At 38.5% G+C, this 22,525-nt stretch overlaps 2 protein-coding genes across 12 annotated transcripts in view; both read right to left on the bottom strand.

The window, feature by feature from the left end:
• Positions 1-3,878, bottom strand: part of SPIRE1 (spire type actin nucleation factor 1) — a 130,463-nt gene extending 126,585 nt beyond the window's left edge. For 7 of the 8 annotated variants that reach the window (XM_080686815.1, XM_080686820.1, XM_080686816.1 and 4 more), the window contains exon 1: positions 2,858-3,878. In XM_080686815.1, coding sequence (XP_080542941.1) covers positions 2,858-3,200 — 343 coding nt within the window. In that variant the 5' untranslated portion in view covers positions 3,201-3,878. The remainder of the gene's footprint in view (positions 1-2,857) is intronic. The other variant, XM_080686822.1, reaches the window with a different exon arrangement.
• Positions 3,879-6,333: 2,455 nt separating this feature from the next.
• CEP76 (centrosomal protein 76) overlaps positions 6,334-22,525 on the bottom strand; it is a 27,926-nt gene continuing 11,734 nt past the window's right edge. For 3 of the 4 annotated variants that reach the window (XM_080686810.1, XM_080686812.1, XM_080686811.1), the window contains 4 exons: positions 18,985-19,151; positions 17,169-17,502; positions 16,269-16,486; positions 13,954-15,623 (listed from right to left, as the gene is read on the bottom strand). In XM_080686810.1, the coding sequence (XP_080542936.1) occupies positions 15,485-15,623; positions 16,269-16,486; positions 17,169-17,502; positions 18,985-19,151 (858 nt within the window). In that variant the 3' untranslated portion in view covers positions 13,954-15,484. Of the gene's footprint in view, positions 6,588-13,953; positions 15,624-16,268; positions 16,487-17,168; positions 17,503-18,984; positions 19,152-22,525 lie in introns of those variants that run through there. The other variant, XM_080686809.1, reaches the window with a different exon arrangement.

Raw genomic sequence — 22,525 nt, 5'->3', positions numbered from 1 at the left:
AAATTTGTTTCATTTCACAATATTACAAACTCTAGAGGTTAAAAGACTTGGATTTGATTCAAAGAGGTACCAATATGAATTTGAGCAAGTCACCCAATTTCCCTAAACCTCCATTTAGAAAATAACTCAATGAACTGTGCGTAAAAACATAAGTGCTTTTAATTGCTGACAACATATAATCATCAATGGAAAAAAAAACCTGCTTCTTGGAATGAAGGCGTCACAATTACCATTTTCCCTTAAAAACAGAATTTATACAAATGTGCACAGTACCAAATTAAACATTTTTAAGAATCAGAATTAAATGTTCAGAAGACATCGCGCCTTCCATAGCCATGCAACTACTCTTAAAACCTAGAAGGAAATAAACTGTCTAATATAAATAATATTTTTGTATGAGCTTTTTAAAGATTAAATTAATTGACCCTAAAATGCTCAAGTTTACAACAAATTTGTTTGCGCTCTTTCCACAATTGGTAGCAAAGGTCATGAGCCAAACTAAGAAGAGGATGGATTACAGGTGTATTACTACTGCACAGGGAAGAACTCTACTCTTCTCTCCATAAAGATGGTATATTACATTGAGGCCAACATACTATCATTCATATTAATGATGCAAACATTGTCATCTCAATATCAGGTTCTGATTTAAAAACAAAACAAAACACCTACCACCAGAATCCAAGTCTTTGACACTAAACTACTACAGTGGTTCTCAACCTTTCTAATGCCGCGACCCTCTAATACAATTCCTCATGTTGTGGTGACCCCCAACCATAAAATTATTTTCGTTGCTACTTCATAACTGTAATTTTGCTACCGTTATGAATCGTAATGTAAATATCTGTGTTTTCCGATAGTCTTAGGCGACCCTGCTAGCGGTTCTAAATCTGTGGGTCGTGACAGTAGCAAAATTACAGTTATGAAGTAGCAACGAAAATAATTTTATGGTTGGGGGTCACCACAACATGAGGAACTGTATTAAAGGGTCGCGGCATTAGAAAGGTTGAGAACCACTGTACTAGTAAGTCCACAAACATAACTTAAACTACTCTTCAGTATTTAATTCAAGAGACAATGTAAACTGGGTTTGTTCCTTCAGAAAATCCCCAATACCAATGCTATCTAAAAGCAGATTGCACACAACCATTTCCCCTTGAAACACTGGTTCTCAAGGCAAGGCTTTGCTTTATTTTATAAATGTATCTTTTCATATCATACAATATTATTGTAAATAAATTATAAATGCAAGTAGTCCCCACTAATATAAAGTCCAAGTTTAAACACAATAAACGAAGTAAACTAAAAAATTTTTGAAATCATTTCAAAAGAATCACGAAGGCTAGCTTTAAATAAAAAAAAAAATTCTAGTCCACTCCCTTGGCTCAGCGATTGAGCTTCAACCTATGAACCAGGAGGTCACCATGTGATTCAGGTCAGGGTACAAGCCTGGCTTGCAGCTGGATCCCAAGTTGGGGACATGCAGGAGGCAGCCTATCAATGCTTCTCTCTCATCACTGATGTTTATCTCTCTCCCTCTCCCTTACTCTCTGAAATCAATAAAAAATATATTTTAAAAATTATATTTGACACTAAAAATAATAAGTGTTCTACTGGAATTGAAAGAACTGATGACATAATCTTGAATCCTCTTTATTTAGTCAATTTAGAGAAGGATTTTCATTAAATGTCATTTTACTGACTAGCTCTGAATTACATCTTTCACCTTAAGCATTTTGACACTTCCATCAACTTTCTAAAAGTGAGGGTGGATTTTTTTTTTATGTTTTTATGAGTTGACTCTCAAAAGACAGAATTAGAGTAAAACTGATAGGAGAAACCATTACCAACCTCCTCATCATCATCAATAAATATGTAAGCCCTAGCTATGTGTTGATGTGTATGTGATAATATTTGATAATCTGGAAAATTTACATTACACAATGACCTAAAACCCATTTTACCTATTTATCTGATATCCTGTCTACTTCTTACTTTATAAGACTTTTTTTCATCACAACCAATTTTAATATACAGGTAAATAGTAGTTAATTTACAACTTTCAGGTACTATAAAAATCGTTATTTAGTCTCTTCTTCAATATCTCCCAAAATAGCAGAATTCTCCTCAGGGCTCAGATTTCTTTATATTTCCAAACTGGAAGAATATTGTTGCCAATTTTTAAAAAATACTATTAGATGACTACTCATTCGGAAAGGTGTAATTTTCCTGACACCCGAATTAACTATCCTTGACAAGATCTCAGGTGAACCTTTTATAGCACCTACCACATCACAAATACAAACACAGGTAAATCGCCAGGGCATGTTGAGTACGCACACACAGCTTATCACAGGGACCCGACCCACCCACCCAACCCACCCATTTCCCAACCAGCCGCCGGCAGCTGCCCTGTGACTGGCTGTGCGATCCCCAGCACCCTCGGCGGGTCCGCGTCCTGCAGGGGGGCGCAGGCCAGGCCCGCCCAGACCGCTCGGCAGCCTCCTCACAACCCCTTTGTGCTGCTGCCCGCCCCCACCCCCTTCTCTGACCTACGCAGGGTCCAGCTCGGCCACAACGCAAGCACCGTCCCCCCTCCCCGCCGTGGGCCCTAGGCCCGGGTCTCCCGTGGGAGGTGAGGGGAAGGGAAGTCTGGGGCGGAAGGGCCTGGAACCAGCGGGGGGAAATGGGCCGCGGCGGGGGTCTACCCGCGGGAGACGAGAGCAAGGGGTCGGGGGGTGGAAGGGCTGGGCCCGGGAACCGCGAGGGGACCGAGGCGGGGGTCCTCCCCTGGGAGATGGGGATCGAGGGGCGGAAGGGCAGGGGTCCCCCGGAGGACGCGAGGCGGCGACCTCACCCGCAGAGGCAGGCGGCTCTCCCGCGTCGCCGGCGGCGGGCGCCAGGGTGACTTCGCCGTCCCTCCAGACGCGGATCTGAGCGGCCGAGCGCACGCGGCGGCGGGGCTGGCGGCCGGCGCCCGCGGCGCGCAGGGAGCCGCAGCACTGGTAGCACACGGCCCACGCCTGCTCCTCGTTGATGGGCTGGTTGTAGAGCCGCAGGATCTCCTCCAGGCTCAGCGCGTCCTGCGAGCCCCCGGCCGCGCCCGCGGCCTCCCCGGGCTCCGGCGGCCCCTCGCCGCCCGCCGCCGCCGCCGCCGCCCGCGGCTCCCCGCCGCCCGCCGGGCCGGCCGGCTGAGCCATCCCGCGGCTTGGCGCTGCGCTTGACCGCCGCGCCTGTGCCGGCGTCTCTTCAGCCCCAGAGCATCGTCCTGGCGCGCCGCCGCCACCGCCTCCTCATCCCCGGGACGGCTCCGCCCTGCCCAGCCGCGCGCGCCGCCGCGAGGGACCAGGCGGGGGCCGGCGCGAGGGCCTGGGCAACCGTGGGCGAGCGGAGGGCGGCGAGGACTCAGCGACGGTCCGGACCAGGCCGCCGCCGCCGCCGCCGCCGCCGCTAGCCCGAGCCGACGCGATGGCGTCCGCCGGCCCCGCCCCTCCCGCCGCGCTCGGAGCGGGGGCCGCCGAGCTCTCCGCCCTTCGTCCGCGCGGTTAGGGGCTCCGGCTGCCGTTGCGCCCCGGCCCCGACCGCGTCCACCCGTCACCACCCAGCACAATGGGGAGGTCATTGGCACCGAGTCCCGCTCGGAACTGGCGTGCGAAAGCGTAATGAGGAACTCGAACCCAGCCTGCAGTGAATTCCCAAGAAAATGAAGGTCTGTGGAAGCAGCGCGGCCTCGGGCGACCCTCCCTGGGCCTCCCTCCCGCGCCTCCCGCAAACCCGGAGGCGATTTCTCTTCATCAGGCTACTTGGTACTGCTGGGGCCTCGCCGCGTCCTCGTCCCTGCACCCAGCTCTGCTCTTTTTGGGTGGCTATCGCCACCAACAAACCATATCATGTACTTCATCTTGTTTATTGAATACCTCCTACTCGCTCCAACTTCAATGTAAGCTCCATGAGGAAAGGGATCTATGGGTTTTGCTTACTGACTTCTCCCAAACGCATAGACCAGGGCCTGGGATATAAGCATGCTGTAAATAATTTGCAGACGTTAGTATCAGCCTCCTTCCAGATTCATTTGTAATGTTTGTACATTTCCTCACTAAGATCATGTCTGCAATGACCACAATCATCAAAGGCCAGTTAACCTAGTCTGTTCCTATGATGTGGAAGTGATAACACAGTGGCAAAATTGAATGGAGGGCAATTAGCCATAGAATAAAAGAAATACTCCTGGGCCTTGCTGAACTCATTAAGTATGCAAAAAATATACATCTTAAGACAAAATAATCACTCACTGGTAAAAATTTTAATTGGCAACATTTAACTCTGAGTCTAGGCCTGTGTGAGAATCTTATAGAGTTGAAAGCATCAAACAAGTAAATTTATTCATAGTTAAGTACCAATAAATCTTTTAAAGGCAGCTTTATGTGTGAAACTAGACATTGCACACTTAACAATATCTTGCCGAAGAAATTACAACGGTCGATTCTTAATGCTTAAGATACCACAATACATACAGCAGGAGTGGGGAGAAGAAAGAAAAGCAAAGGGATATAAAAGGGTAAGAAATTTAAAGAGGGCACCTTATTATAATTTCACAAGAGATACAAAAACAACCCTTTAATTAACCTCACTTAGGGATGGATTCATAATCCCGTCTGTGAAAATGCACTATATACCAGTCAAAACCTTGAAAAGGTCTAATTCCTTATATGATATAGAAACGATAGATTTATAAAACCTTTTTATTTATTTATTTACTTATTTATTTATTTTTAAAATATTTTTATTGATTTCAGAGAGGAAGAAAGAGGGAGAGAGAAATAGAAACATCAATGATGAGAGAGAATCAGGGCATGTGCTCTTGACTGGAATCGAACCTGGGACCCTTCAGTCCGCAGGCCGATGCTCTATCCACTGAGCTAAACCAGGTAGGGCTAAAACCTTTTTATTTAAAACATGGAAAAACATTCCCCCAAATCCCTATTTTAAAAGTTTAGATCCTGTGTGAATTTTGAAAATGCAGGGAGCTTTAAAATAGTTTTAACAATGCGGAAAGACTTGGAAATGGTCTACTTTTATAGACAACATCACCATCTTCTGGCCTTATGGGATATTGCTGCCATGTTGCACTGATAATTACAGCCAAAAACCTATGGCATTTTTGTCCTTACCTTACCCCCACCCCCTCCAGACAAGCTCAGTGAATTAATAAACTGAAGAATCCATGAGGCCTAGGGCAGTAAATAAATCTCCAAGTAAAGATAACAAAGGGAAGAAGGAAGAGAGTGGAAGTGAAGAAACAAATCCAAACCTTATCTTTAAAAGATGGACTTTTTTCCCCCAATACAAATTTATGAAAGCCCTTCTGTAGTATATAACCTTCCTGTGATTCAGTGCCGTAATATTTTTCTTCCTAAAATGTATTTAAATTTTTAAAAAACATCACTTTTTGGGGTAAACACTTCACAAAGTATATGAATGTCTAGTCTTTGTTGTATACCTGAAACTAATATATTGTATGTCAACTATAATTGAAAAAGAAAAAATTTATCATTTAGGGAAGGAAAAAAAGACTTTATTCTTTAAAACAAATTCACAACAGAAGAATTTTTTCCTTTCCTAGGTGAATTTCTTGCCTTTGTGAGCTAATAGGAAATTAAGGTGAGGCAAAATGACAAGTAGAATGTTATTTGATGTTTCTTCTGCATGCAGAAAAAATAAAAGGTAAACCTTAAAAATCCTAGCTGTTCTATTAAAAATCTAGTCATTAAAAACCTAAACACTTGATGCTTTTTTTGCAGAGAGACAGCGTAATTCTAGTACTTTTTGTATGATTATCGTAACACTTTGAAATTTTATAAGTCCCACCATCCATCATCACAGGACTCTTAAAAAGTGACTGTTGACAACTCAAAGGCTATCAGAATGTTTTCAGGGGTTCAAGAAATAATGTGGTGCAACTTGGCACCTTTCCATTTTCTCAGGTTCAAATACCTTTTATGTACAGTATATTTGTATGTCAGTTTTTTTTATTCTGAGGCATCACCGCTTTTATTTTAATACATTTTTATTTATTTCAGAGAGAGAGGAAGGGAGAGGGATAGACAAATAGAAATATCCATGAGGAAAGAAAATAGAAACATCCACATCGATTGGCTGCCTCCTGCACACCCCCTACTGGGGATGGCACCCGCAACTAGGGTCTGTACACCCTGACGGGGAATGGAACCCATGACCTCTTGGTTCCTAGGTCAACACTCAACCACTGAGTCACACGCCGGTCTGTGGCATCACCACTTTTAAATAATTGTTCTATATAATTAAAATGTCGAATAATTACTCTGAATAGGATTTTGTGTTGATTTTGTTGTACTGATTTAAAAAAATGGAATCCTTGACATTTTTTATCTCATATTTACTTATCATTTTTGCAGAATAAATGTACTTCATGCTTCATACTCTGGATGTGCTGGCTGAGCTGCTCTGAGTCTTTCAGGGAGCACGGCCTTCAGGGAACACAATTGGCCTATGCAGCCCAAGCTTATCCCAGACACTCCCAGACAATTGCTCCTAAGAGGCACATTCACCTAGAAAAGTGCACCAAAAAGGAAAAAAATAGAACAGCATTTTTTTTTCAGTATCATAACCTAAATTTTCATTGCCCACAATTATAATACCTTATAATTTTACAGTGATATTTTATACTTTAAAAGTGCTTTCTTTAGTTATACAACATGAAGGTCAGATATTATTACCCCTATTCTTACAGATTATAAAATACAGGACTAGTAAATGAAAGAGGGGGGACTGGAATCCAGGGCTCTGACCAGCTCAGCTCTTTCTGCTGTGTTACAATGTCTCTCCAAACTTGCACAGAGCAAGAAAAAAGTCCTGACACTTCATCCTTCAGTCGACCAAACATGAGTGCATGACAAGCAGGTGCTTTAAAATTTGTACATACTGGTATGAGTGAATAAGCTTTTGATATTTTATACACTTTAAATGATGTGATACCTCATATCCTTGTGAATTCATTGGCAATTTAAGTTTCACCATAGAACTCATCTCCCCATAGCAATTATCTTCCATCCCCATCAAAGCATTGTAAATTATCACTCCTCTAAAGCTAATTCCACCAACAATCCTAAATGCAATTTAAAATGTATCTTTTATAATTTTGATAATCAGATTGAATATTAACCAAAAATCTTCAAAATTAGTCATGAAAACTAGCATGTGACCTTATATGCAGAACTAGAAGTACATAGGCCAGAGAAGAACACAACAAAATTGGTTTCCTCTGCCCTATAAACTTGTAAAGAATTAACTTTTTCTTTCCTGTGGCAAAGATATACATTTATTGGAAAATAACCACTAATACCTTTTTGCTAAGTTATATACTAAGCTATTGTTTTGCACAACATTTTCATTCTTTAACATTTAAGTTTATAAATTTACCTATTCTACCTTGAGATAAAGTTCCATACCCACTGATAAAAATTGAGGAAAAGTTAGAGGAATAAGGTAAAGTATATGAACAGTGTATTCATGAGGGACTCTGGGAAATACTAGGCCAAACAAGTCATGTTTCACCTTAAGGTGATTCTCCTTTGAAACAATTACTTTGTTTTAAATATGTTTCTATTGATCTTAGAGAGAGAGGAAGGGAGAGAGAAACATCAATGAGAAAGAACCATCAAGGGAGAAACCAAGATGGCGGCATAGGTAAGCACCTAAACTGCTGCCTCGCACAACAATTTCAAAACTACAACTAAAAGACAGAACGGACACCATCCAGAACCACAGGAAAGCTGGCTGAGTGAAAATTCTACAACTAGAAGGAAATAAAAGCTCACAGAGAATTGGAGGTACGGCAAAGGGTCTTTGTGCGCGCAGAGAGGAAGGGCGGCTGAGAGCCTGGCTGACTTTCTCTGGCGGAAGGGGGAAGGAAGCCCCCGACCGCACTGAACCCCAGTTCTGACTGCACTGAACCCCAGTTCCAGGCGAGCCCCTGGGGACCCACGCTCTTACGGGGGGAGTCTGGACTCTCGGGCGGAGACTCGGGAGCCAGGGAAGGCGGAGGACTGAAAGCGCGCACGCGCCAGTGCGCACAAAGGCTGCAGAGGTTGCAACAGGCTTTCCCTAGTGGAAGGGAGTCAAGAGGCTCCTGAATGCACTGAGCCCCAGTTCTGACTGCAGTGAACCCCAGTTCCAGGCGAGCCCCTGGGGACCCACGCTCTTGTGGGGGGAGTCTGGACTCTCAGGTGGAGACTCGGGAGCCGGGGAAGACAGAGGACGGAAAGCGCGCGTGCCAGTGCACACAAAGGCTGCGGAGGTTGCCACAGGCTTTCCCTAGTGGAAGGGAGTCGGAGGTTCCTGACTGCACTGAACCCCGGTTCCAGGCGAGCCCCTGGGGACCCACGCTCTTGTGGGGGGAGTCTGGACTCTCGGGCGGAGACTTGGGAGCTGGGGAAGGCAGAGGTCTACGAGTGCGCACAAGGGGAAGGCTGACGGGAAGCCAAGACTGTCTGCTCCGCCCTGAGACTCCACCCCATCCAAGCTGAGCACAGAGGCTATTGCAATTTGGCAAGTCTAATCCTATAAGGCTGTCTCCAGCACCGAACTTCTCCCAGTGTAGACACAGCTGATCCTTACAGCCAACTGGCCTGGAGGTCAATCCCTCCCAGTGATACCAACAACAATCAAGACTTCATTACAACAAGGCTGTACACACAGTCCACAAAGGGGTGCACCAAGAGTGTCCACCTCAGGTTAACTGGGGAGGCCGACCCACTGGGCCATATAGGAAACCTAGCACACAAATTTACCCTACCAACTCAGGGAAACAGTGAAAATGCGGCGTCAAAGAAACAGATCACAAATGAAAGAAATGGAGGAAAACAAACAACTGGATATAGAATTCAAAACCATGGTTATAAGGCTTTTCAAGAATATCCTAGAAAAGGCCGATAAATATAATGAGACCCTCGAAGATATGAAAAAGGACCAACTAGAAATTAAACATACACTGACTGAAATAAAAAATATTATACAGAGACCCAAAAACAGACAAGAGGAACACAAAAATCAAGTCAAAGAATTGAAACACAAAGAAGCAAAAAACACTCAACCGAAAAAGCAAAAAGCAAAAAAAAAAATCCAAAAAGTTGAAGATAGTGTAAGAAGACTCTGGGACAACTTCAAGCGTACCAACATCAGAATTATGGGGGTGCCAGAAGAAGAGAGAGAGCAAGATACTGAAAACCTATTTGAAGAAATAATGACTGAAAACTTCCCCCACCTGGTGAAAGAAATAGACTTACAAGTCCAGGAAGCGCACAGAACCCCAAACAAAAGGAATCCAAAGAGGACCACACCAAGACACATCATAATTAAAATGCCAAGAGCAAAAGACAAAGAGAGAATATTAAAAGCAGCAAGAGAAAAACAGTTAGTTACCTACAAGGGAGCACCCATACAACTGTCAGCTGACTTCTCAACAGAAACTATGCAGGCCAGACGGGAGTGGCAAGAAATTTTCAATGTGATGAATAGCAAGAACCTACAACCAAGATTACTCTACCCAGCAAAGCTATCATTCAGAATTGAAGGGCAGATAAAGAGCTTCACAGATAAGAAAAAGCTAAAGGAGTTCATCACCACCAAACCAGTATTATATGAAATGCTGAAAGGTATTCTTAAAGAAGAGGAAGAAGAAAAAAGTAAAGATAAAAATTATGAACAACAAATACATATCTATCAACAAGTGAACCTAAAAATCAAGTGAATTAAAAACCTGAGGAACAGAATAATCTGGTGAATATAATAGAATCAGGGGCATAGAAAGGGAGTGGACTGATAATTCTCAGGGGGAAAGGGGTATGGGGGGGTTCATGAAGTGACTGGACAAAAATCATACACCTATGGATGAGGACGGTGGTGGGGAGGTAAGGGCAGAAGGTGGGGTGGGAACTGGGTGGAGGGGAGCTATGGGGGGAAAAAGGAGAAATAATTGTAATAATCTGAATAAAGATTTATTTAAAAAAAAAAGAACCATCAATTAGCTGCCTCCCGCATGCCCCCAATTATTTTTAAACCAACAAGGAGAGATGATATTCTGATTCTGAATGTAGGTGGAATTATTAGCTTCAATTAGTAAAGATTTGATTTGGAAAAGACTGCATATAGATCTAAATTTTAGGCCAAGCCAGTATTTTACACTTATGGAAATTTTAGTCTGGCATAATAGAATAGACTGGCATAATAGGGACAGAATTAAGGTCTAGAAATAAGCACATACATCAATGGTAAACTGATTTTCGACAAGGATGCTAAGACCATTCAACAGGGAAAGAATCCTCTTTCAACAAATGGTGCTAGGACAACTGGATATTCATATGCAAAAGAATAAAGTTGGACCACCCTTACCTCACAACATATACAAAAATTAAATGAAAGTAGACCAAAGACCTAAGTGTAAGAGCTAAAACTATGAAACATTAAAAAGAAAAAACACATAGGGATAAATAAATCTTCTTGAACTTGGATTGGGCAATGAATTCTTATAGATATGACAACAAAACCAAGAGCAACAAATGAAAAAAATAGATACACTAGATTTGATCAAAATTAAAAACATCAGTGCTTCACAGAGCACAATCAAGAAAGTGAAGACAGCCCACAGAATGGGAGAAAATATTTACCAATCATCATATATCTGATAAGGGACTTGTATCTAGAATATATAAAGAACTCTTAACTCTATAATAAAAAGACAAATTACTCAATTAAAAAATGGGCAAAGGACCCAAATAGACATACAAATGGCCAATAAGCACATGAAAGGATGCTAAACATAATTAGTCACTAGGGAAATGCAAATAAAAACTACAATGAAATACCTCTTTATACCCACTAGGATGGCTAGAATAAAAAAGACATAATAATAGGTGTTAGCAAGAGTGTGGGCATATCAGAACCCTCACACTGCTGGTCAACTTGAAAAATGGTGCTGCTGCTTTGGAAAACTATTTGGCAGTTAACCAAAATGTTGAATATAGTGTTTCAATATGACCCAGCAAATCCTCTCCTAGGTATTATACCCAAGGAAAATGAAAACATGTGCCCACACAAAACCTTGTATACTGAATACTTACAGCAGCATTATTCATAATAGCCAAAAGGTGGAAACAACTAAAATGTCTATCTGACAAATGGATAAACACATATGGTATATCATTGAAATGAAATATTTGGCCACAAAAAGCAATAAAGTAATAATACATGCTACAACATGGATGAATCTTAAAGATATTATGCTAAGTGAAAAAAGCCAGACACCAAATACAATCTATTATGATTCAATTCATATAACATTCCAGAATAGGGAAATCTATATTGAAGATAAATTAGTAGCTGCTTAGAGTTTGGGGTAGTGGGGATGGGGGTAGGTAATGGGGAGACAGGAGAATAATAGCTAAAGGGTACAGGATTTCTTTCTGAGGTGATGGAATATTCTAAAAAACTAGTGATGGTTGCCTATCTGTTTATAGTACAAACCACTGAACTGTGTACTTTAGTTAGTTAATTGTATGGTATGCAAATTACCTCAATAAAGCTGTTAAAAAATTAAAAATGATGAAAAATCTGTTTGCTTATGTTCAAATTGAATAGATTTTTGTAACCTCTGACAATTAACTACTTTTGTATTTACCATTATTCCCATACTCTCACCATACATTTTTGACAAAGAAAAAATTTTGTAAAAGTTAAATAACTGGCTAGTTACAACTAATTTGTAAATAAATGGATTTCAGAAGTAATTCTCAGAATATAGACTATTACTCAAATATTTTCTAGATGCTTATTAGTGGCTACTATCCGAATACCTCAGTCATTTACTGAATCTTTACCCAAACAAATGGTAGAATTCTACATGTCTTTATATAATTGACATACCACAAGGAACCTCACTCAGGCAGCTAACCGCCTCTCAGGGCCTCAGCTTCCCTATGTCATCCTCCCTAAACAATTATTCTGGCCTCATCTGTCAGTGACTTGATACCATATATATATGTATTAGATTATGTGATAGGTACCATAAAAGACAGATAGATGCCTTCCATATTCGTACCTCTTGGGCAGAACCACTAATATGAAAAATGGAAATCTGGATTGGAATGGTGGCTCAAGGAGTGAACAGCACCTTTTATTAAAAAAAAAAAATTGAGATAGCATTATGGCAACAAAATTTTTACATACTATAGGTTGAATGGCCATACCTAATAATCCCATCCCCAAATAGAGAAAAACTCATATTTGTATACACAGAAATACAAAAAAAAAAGGTAAACTCAAATTCAGAACTTAGTTCTAGAACTAATCTGCTACTAGAGATATGTATGCTTGGACAGGGAACTTCTCTATAAAGTGGACTAGAATACCTAGGATTCCTATCAAGTCCAAAACCCTGTTATTCCAGGCCATGAAATATTAAATCATGTGTAAAAATAGCATAAATATAAAGGCATTTAAAACTCTAGTTTTGATTAGACTAGTACAGTGGTCGGCAAACTCATTAGTCAACAGAGCCAAATATCAACAATACAACGAATGAAATTTCTTTTGAGAGCCAATTTTTTAAACTTAAACTTCTTCTAACGCCACTTCTTCAAAATAGACTTGCCCAGGCTGTGGTATTTTGTGGAAGAGCCACATTCAAGGGACCAAAGAGCCGCATGTGGCTCGCGAGCCGCGGTTTGCCGACCACTGGACTAGTACCTTCAAAAACACTAGGAAACATCTGCTTTGGAATATTAGTACAAGTCTAAATTCAGTAGAATCAGAAAAAGAAATCTCTCATTTCATAGAAATGTATGTGAACTGCCTACCAGCTAATAACCTCCTCCCCTTTCCTTCTAATATCCATGACTATTTCAACACTGGTGTCAAGTAGTTAATTCACAAAAGCCAATTTTACAACTCAAATGTAATTACAATGATTATGCCAACCAAATCTCAGAAGAAAATATTAAACATTTCAAACCCACCTTTAATGCATTAATGATTATAACAACTTGTGTTTTAAATGTACACCACGCTATATAAACAGTCTGTTAAGGAGGCCCTTCTCAATTGGATGGCTTTGCCCTGGCCAGCTGGCTTGGTTGGTTGGAGCATCATCCTGTACACCAAAGGTTGCAGGTTCAATTGCTAGTCAGGGCACATTCCTAGGTTACGGGTTTAATCAATATTTCTTTCTCACATCGATGTTTTTCTCTCTCCCCACCTTCCACTCTCTCTAAAATCAATAAAAATGGATATATCCTTGGGTGAAGATTTTTTTAAAAAAATTGGATGGCTTCTACTTTATGTTTGACTATTTTAAGATTTTATAGTATAGCCTTGCTGGTTTGGCTCAGTGGATAGAGTGTCGGCCTGCAGACTGAAGGGTCTCAGGTTCAATTCTGATCAAGGGCACATGCCTGGGTTGTGGGCTCAATCCCCAGTAGGGGGTGTGCAGGAGGCGGCCAATCAATGATTCTCATCAATGATGTTTCTCTCTCTCCCTTCCTCTCTGAAATCAATAAAAATATATTAAAAAAGAAAAAAGATTTTATATAGGCTTTAGCCAATCTGTTTCTTAATTACCAATAGCTGGAAAGCAATGCTAATTTCACTGGTATAAAAGTGCATATTAAAAAGATCATTTAATTCCTGTACTAGATAAGTACAGGAATTAAATGATCTTTTTAATATGCACTTTTATCTACTTAAATAGATAAGTAGATAACATTCCAGAATAGAATACACAAGCTAAATACACAAGACAAATTCAATTTTTATAAAGAAAAATTATCCTAAGAGTAGTGGAATTTTAGTGATAAATGCACTAAAATATGTAATCTTTTGAAATAAACCATTTTCAGAGAAAAACGTTAATTCATGCCTATTAAAGTGCATAAAAAGGAAATTTATTTTAGAAATTATATCAAAGGAGCTCTTATAAATACATGAAGCCCAGTCTCAATGATAATATAGCCTTGATCTTAATATAGTCTGCCTCTTAGTACATGCCTCATAAATAGTTTGTTCCCAAAGTTGAAAAGTCCTAGCCCTAACAAGCAATTTTCTCTATTGATAGCTTTATGAGTAATTTTGGCAACAGAATAAAAAAGTCTTAATTCTTATTTTGCTAATTTTCTAAAGTCATGTCAGTCTCACAAGAAACATCTAATTATTGTTTTCAATGAAAATTGACACAAAAAGGATATTCTCATACTTTTAAAACAAGTTAAACTATAAATATTTATCCTATGCAAATAAAATGAAACAAAAAGTAAATTTTAAGTTATCTTTAGTTAATTTTTTAAAAAATATTAAAGTGTATTCACAATGGTAAATTAATGAAAAGAATAACTTGCAGAGCCAACTGGTATACTGTTCCTAAGGACAAAGGTAAAATCTGTGCACAGAGATGCTGAAGGACAGTCAAATCTATCACATTTGCAGCTTCTTTCAAAAAAGGTCAGACTGCTATAGTTTTTTTAATGCTCACTTTTTAAAACCAACATCATGGAGTCATTCTTATATGCTTGTTTTTAAGTGGCCTCACACAATGATTCTCTGATTTAGATTATTCACATATACACTGATGTTTTTATCATAATGAAATAAAAAAATAAAAAATGTGTTTTCAGAAGATGGAATCCATGAAAAAGCTAGTGATGAATCCTTTGACCACAGAAAATCAGCAATAGAATGCCAATATTATCTACAGAAAACAATTTGTCAGGATCACAACAGAAGGGCATAATGAATTTTTTCTAAAATACCTAATTCATTTTTATAATGAGTGAAACTAATACTTACAAATTATTCATGTACTTTCATATGAGGTTTGTTTTATTAATATTTGTGCTTTTCCGGTACTAGTTTTTTCCTACTCTTGCATCAAGTCTTCCCATAAATCTCTGGAAAGTCACAAATATCCCTATGGTCATGGGTAAACCATAAAAGTGATAATTCATCAAAATGTCTTTTAACCTATGTAATAAATAAATCTGTTGTGAGGTTAATATCTCCTAATTTATATCAAATAATACCATCAATCTAAGAAAAATTATCATATTGATTTTACTATGGTTCAAACCCTCAGACATATACCTTTCTAATTACTTATTAATGTAAAGAAAACTGAATTTTATATTCATATTTAAACTACTGAATACCTATAAATAAAACACTATTTATTAAAATAGAATATGTACTTAATTTATACTAAATTCCACTCAAATTTATACAAGTTTTTCATCCTTAATTTTTAAATACACACATATTTTTTTAAACACTGTAAGTATATACAAAACTGAAATATGACACCCAAGCCAGATTGTGATTTTTAAAGTAACTTCTAAACAGGCAGTAATATACAATGTGTAAAAATCCAATAAAATACAGGTATATTCTTATACAAATGTTAGTCCTATAATACCGAGCGATATTTACAAGCAAACATGATCCAAACAGCACATGCAGATTCAGGGTAAGTAAACACTCGGACACGAACTGCCAGTCGCACCTGGTCTCCACGACAACAGATTATTTCTTCACAGAAAGGAGACCTACAGAAGGAAGAAAATTTATTCACTTAGGAAGTAAACATAGGCTTTACTTTCTTTTTAAGTAAGTCAGTATTGTAAATAATATTTTTAAAATCCTGTCTTTACTACCAAGGGCTCTGTAATTTTAATCAAATTATAGACTATTTCCTCATAATCTATACATTTAAAAAATTAGTCAAGAGCCGAAACCGGTTTGGCTCAGTGGATGGAGCGTCGGCCTGCGGACTGAGGGGTCCCGGGTTTGATTCCGGCCAAGGGCATGTACCTTGGTTGCGGGCGCGTCCCCGGTGGGGGGTGTGCGGGAGGCAGCTGATCGATGTTTCTCTCTCATCGATGTTTCTGGCTCTCTGTCCCTCTCCCTTCCTCTCTGTAAAATATCAATAAAATATATTTTAAAAAAAAAAAAAAATTAGTCAAGATCAGAGATCCTCAACGAAGATTGCACCAAAATCACTGGAAAATTATCCCAAACTATCAAAAGCTACATTCCAAACTAAGTGAATCACAATCTGTGGCAAAAAAGGTAAGTCTTATTTATAAAAGTTCCCCATGTGAATCTGAAGTCATTGCTAAATAACTACCAGACTAACTGATTTCTTAAAGCCCTACCCCAAAACATTTATGAATTCATAAATTCCACTTTACCGAAGACATGTGGCAAATGCACGCCTTGCATTTCTATACACAAAATGTATTGGGAACCCTTTAAATGTGTGACCATCAGGTACAGCCCTCCTTATGGCATCTTGAAATTCTTCATTGCCTGCAGATATACTTGTTGTTCGCTCAAATTCATAAGAAGCCAAAGCTGGTGATAAGAGATAAGAAAGCTGGTCTTCCCAAACAGTAGTGAGGCCAAGATCCTATAGCAATCAAAAGAGAAAAAGTAAAACACAATATTTTAACAACCAATTATAACAAAATTGTTGATTATTCTTATACCAAGGTTCTTCAAACCTGTCAATTTTTAAAACTTCCTATTATAAAAATACATAAATGAAAAATAAACTATAGGTATCAGATTTTAATTCTTGAAGAAAACAAAAAACAAAAACATTCAATATAATGACGTTAATGCAGGCTCCAAATTCTATTCTTTACTATCCACTAGAAAAGATCATATGGAATAGTCCTACTATGAAAGACAGCTACAATAAATTGTGAGATCACTTTTTATTTAACTTTACAGTTTAGTAAGATTGAATCTGCTTAATTTGATTGCTCCTACCATAAATTCAACTATAGGAGGGGAGAAAAATCAACAAACTAATTGCATATATAAGTAAACTCAAATATTTACTGAGCATTTACTCTTTATTTCTAGAAGGAAGTAATAAATTAATACTGGTGAATTTAGAAATTTCTGAGTGTCAGAGCTTTATCTCATGACTTTCAAAACTATAAGCTTTTAAAGGTAGGGACAGTATTTGCCTTGTTCAGGGCTAGAATAGTGACTGGCACTATCATATACACCCCCCAAAAATTGTTTATCCATAAACAAATGAAAAAAGAAAGCATGAAACTACAAATTTCAGTGTTAATTACCTTCCTGTGTTCTGACACTAGTAACCTTAGCTGCATTTCTATTTCATTACTTGTTACTGAAGCATCAATCGTGGATGCACAAAGAGGTGGAAAGGGAGGAAGGGATGTTGTAGCTCCTGGAGCACACACAGATTTGATTGCTTCTTCACTCATGGGTTTCCATTTAGATTCATCATTCAAATCAAATACACAGATTTCTACTGAGTCAGAGGGCTGACAATTTCCCAGAAACATCTGATGATTGAAAACACAACCAATTGTTCGATATGGGTACAATGGTTTGGGCTGTTCAGCAACTGGAGGTTCATCAGGATTATTAGATTTATGGATGTACCTAAAAAAGGCAAATCATAATTTTATATAAGAACTTAAAAATTAGGAAGTCAGCATCTTATTGAGGATACTTAAAGCCCTATTTCCCAGGACTAGAGTTTTAATACTCATTTTTCCTTCTTATCTTTCTATAAATTGATTACTCTATATTAATTATATAGCATATCTTATGCTATAGAAGCCAACTTTACTCCTTTAAAATGAAAATATATTCTATGCATATTGTTAAAATAAAAAACATCTTAGATAACACAATTAAAATAATATGGTTATATATTATGAGGTATGATTAATAAAAATGATTATCAACTAGAAAAGAAAAAGAACCCAAAAAAATGAGAAGAGGGCTCAAGGCTGTGGCTTTATCCCAATATACCACATCCCAATATGCATCATCTATAATAATAATCTATAATAATAAAAGCATAATATGCAAATCGATCAAATGGCCCAACAGCAGAATGACTGTCTGGACAACCACACTATGACATGCACTGGCACCAGGTCAGCCAAGGCGGATGTGATGCCATTGGTCGGGGAGGCCCCCGCCATCGCCCCACGATCGCCCTGCAAAGGGAGGCCCAGGCCACCAGCCGGTGGGGTGATCAATCAGGGGAACTCTGCGATCACTCCAAAGAGGGAGGCCCAGGCTACCCAACTGGCGGTGCTACAGCGGGTGGGTAGGGCCTCTCTCTGTGGGGCAATCAATCACGGGGCTCCCAGACTGCAAGAGGGCACAGACTGGACTGAAGGACTCCCCCCGAGCACACGATTTCGTGCACCAGGCCTCTAGTCCTATATAATAAAAGCATAGTATGCAAATTGTCCCCTCGACCGGAGTTCGACCAGGGGGTGGGCCGGCTGGGGGAAGGGAGGGTGTACCCAGCCAGCAGCCAGCAGTTGCTACGGACCCGACCAGTGCACGAATGTCATGCACTGAGCCTCTCGTTCCTATATGCCAAGGTTACAGGTTTAATGTCCCATCAGAGCACATACAAGAATCAACCAAGGAATGCCTAAGTAAGTGGAAAAACAAATCGATGTTTCTCTCTCTCTCCCCCTTCCTCTCTCTCTAAAAACAATAAATAAAAAATTAGGGGAAAAAAGCATGAAAAAATGTCCAATGAATTTACTAACACAAACTTGGTGACCACATCAAATTTTCAAAAGAAATCATGATTTCAAATTGAGTTTATTTTCAGGCTTAGAGCCTTAAAAGCATATGCCAATTATATAAAATTAAAAGTAAATATAATGTATATTTTTACCAATATTATGTAGGTAAAGAATATTTTAGGTGTACAAATTTTCTTAAGAGTTTAATTACATAGTTATTTTAATTGAAGTAGTTTTAGTCACTGAAAAGGCTTTAATAACTAAAATTATCAACAAGTACCTTTGATATCATCAATCTAAACAAAGAACCTATAATATAAAACATTTGCATCTTCATTTCCATATCTTTGTAAACTTGTTGGCTAACCTGTGTCCTGTTAAACTCTCCCAAAAAGTGATGGTTCCATCGGTTCCACAAGTCATAACCCAAGCATGAGGTACTCCTTTTGCCTTAGTCCCAACACAGACAAACGCTTCTAATCCATATCCAAGAAGAAGGCTGCACAGAAGGTTAGCATGATCTTCACAGTCACCCTATAAAAATACAATTAATTAAAAAAATTAAGTTTCTGTTCCTTCATATTGCCTCATTAAATATATAAATACAAAATGACAATAAAACCTATTATTGTTTCCTTTTTAATCATTAGATAATAGTGTTAAGCTGAAATAATAAGAGTGGAAAAATAAAATACAAAATTTAGAAGAGCCTAAATTATTTGACAAAGTCAGAGCTCAGAAATCTAATAGTTATACTATGTATACTTGAAGAGGGAACATTCAGATTCAAAAGTTTATAAAGAACTCATACAATGTAGAAAGAAAAACAGTAAGATTTTAAAAATGAATAGCTAATGAACATGGACAAGCTGACAAATCATAGAGCAGAAAATGCAAATAAATGGGAAAACACACAAACTGAAAACAATGAGTTATAGTATCTATACATTATTATTTTAAGGAAATACATAGGAAAATGACTGGGTAGTATACAACAAAATGCCAACAGCAGCTATAATTAAGGTGATTACATATAATTTTCCCCCTGTATGTTTACTTTGAAATCTAATTAGAATACAACTTTTAGTACATGACTGATACAATGTCCAATGCACTTATTTGCTCAGGCTCCAATTATCTTTTAATTGATTTTTAGAAAGAGAAAGGAAGGGGAGGAGGAGCAAAAAAGAAACACTGATTTGCCGAAACCGGTTTGGCTCAGTGGATAGAGCGTCGGCCTGCGGACTGAGGGGTCCCGGGTTCGATTCCGGTCAGGGGCACGTACCTTGGTTGCGGGCACATCCCCGGTGGGAGGTGTGCAGGAGGCAGCTGATCGATGTTTCTCTCTCATCGATGTTTCTAGCTCTCTATCCCTCTCCCTTCCTCTCTGTAAAATATCAATAAAATATATTAAAAAAATTTAAAAAAAAAAAAAAGAAACACTGATTTGTTCTTCCATTTATTTATATGCATTCATTGGTTCATTCTTTTTTGTTGTTGTTAATGCTCGTCCAAGGATATTTTTCCATTGACTTTTAGAGAGAGTGGAAGGGAGGGGGAGAGACAGAAAGAGAGAACTACCAATGTGAGAGAGACACATCAATTGGTTGCCTCCAGCATGCGCTCTGACTAGGGCTTGGGATCAAGCCTGGAACCAAGGTACATGCCCTTGACCGGAATTGAACCCAGGACCCTTCAGTCTGCGGGCCAACACCAGACCAGCTAGGGCCATTGGCTGACTCTTGCATGTGCCTTGATCAGGACTAGAACCTGCAACCTTGGAATATCGGGATGACACATTAACCAACTGAGTTACCCAGCCAGGGCTTCCCTTTTATTTTCTAAACTAGTAGCCCTGCACACGAATCCATGCGCCAGTAGCTCTCTGCGGGGCCTGGCCCCCTCCGGCCGCTCTGTGCCTGCTGCCCAGAGGCCCTCCATGGCCAGGGTGGAATACTTGCTTCGTTGCTGCGTCGACAAAGCAAGCATTCCACCAGGCCGCTCACGCTGCCCACTCTCAGCAGCCACCCCCCTGGGACTGGGGGACTCAGGAGGGGCTGACAGGCCTGGGCGGCACCATCTTGTGGCTCTGGGCACCTCCATCTTTGTGATGAAGTGACCGTTAATTTGCATATTGCCTTTTATTATATAGGATTCTCTTTGATAATGTTACATTACTTTCTATAATTTTAGAAAATTATAAAAACTACAAAAAAATAAAAAATATGATAGCTTTTGTGAAATACATTATTAAAATATTAAACAGTAAGACTACAATTACATGAAGATATGTGTTTAAACGTAGGAATACAGGTAATATGCAAAAGTAAAAATAACTATAGAGTTCAGTATTAGAATGGATGATATATCTTCATCCCCAAAATTTTGCAATAGTGGTTCTCCACTGTTGCTTTTTACCTAATTGCAATAAAACAAACAGCATTTTATAATCATTAAATTGACTTAGAAAAACATAATATACAACCTGAGAGACCCAGTAATTTCTACATTGAGGTTTTATACTAAATTTTTTTTCAAAAACCCCAACAATACAACCAACGATGTTCAATGCAAAATATCATTCTCCATGATATCAAAAAATGGAAGCAAACCTAAGGCAGCCAAGAGAAACAGTGCCTACAATGGGGAAATAGTTAAGCAGATTTTATATATCAACTCAAGAAAATTTCATACAGCCATTAGAAGACAGAGATCATAAATACTAGCAACACAGAGTTCATAGCACAATGCTAAATTATAGAGCAGGACACAAAATTTTACTTGCATCTTAATTATGGAAAAATGATACATAACAGGAGGTTATGGAAAAAAATGATACATAACAAGAGAAAAACATAAAAAGACATAATATATTGGTAATAGGATTATGGATGAAATTTCACTTTCACTGTTGTAAACCTGTTTGTGCCAGAAAAATATTTTACATAATTTTCAAATTTCTAATTAAAGATGTGCTTTCTCTTTAAACAAACTTAAACAACATAGTGAATCAAATGGGTGATTATTTGCTTTACAAAAAATATTATTTACATAATAATTTTAAATATGTACCATTCCCACTATGTTGAAAAAAATTTTTTTAATCCATACACACAATTTTTGGGAACTATAGATTGAGAATAAATCAAAACAATTTTGATAAGTAATGTTTAACTGTTTTCAGTTGTCTAAGACAAAATCATTCTGACAAATCAATTTCTAATATAAACAGTTTCTTCCATTGCATAAGCTTGCTTTATGAATACCTATAGTATTTACACAACTTCAAGACTAAACAAAATTGTTTCAAAACAATAATACAGTTCTTTTTTTCTGTTCTGTTTCAACACAACTGAAATGCTTAAGACAGACTGACTTGTTTTTTTGGGTTTTTTTTTATGAAAATTGTTGATTAAAACTTCTTATAGCCATTTTCAGGGACCTTAATGACTTCAATGTCTTTAAGGCTTGTAACATGGCTTCAATATTGCCAGCTTTCTCTAAATTTCTACAGAACACATTCAAGTACTGACTTGTTTTTTATAATATCAACATTTTTGGAACACATAAAATTAGGAAATATCCCATAATCTATAAAATTAGTTTACTGAAATCAATTCATTTAAGATCAATAAATTTAGATAAATTCTTAAATATATACTTATATTTGATCTAATCAAAATACCAACAAATCTAGTAATTTTTTCCATATTCATTTTGTATTGCCATTTTCTCCTTTTAAAAAACACATCATCTAAACAAATTTTAATACATGAATAGTACTAGAAGACCATAGTAGTGGTCCTGCTGCTCTCTCTAATTCAGTTTCATTTATCTCTGTATCTTGGTTTCTGACATAACAGTACTTATAGATCCTTAACCTCACAGAAATCACATTACATTAAATA

The sequence above is a fragment of the Plecotus auritus genome, assembly GCF_963455305.1.
Source record: "Plecotus auritus genome assembly, chromosome: 8".
Classification (NCBI taxonomy): domain Eukaryota; kingdom Metazoa; phylum Chordata; class Mammalia; order Chiroptera; family Vespertilionidae; genus Plecotus; species Plecotus auritus.
This window is presented reverse-complemented; position numbering and strand designations above follow the sequence as displayed.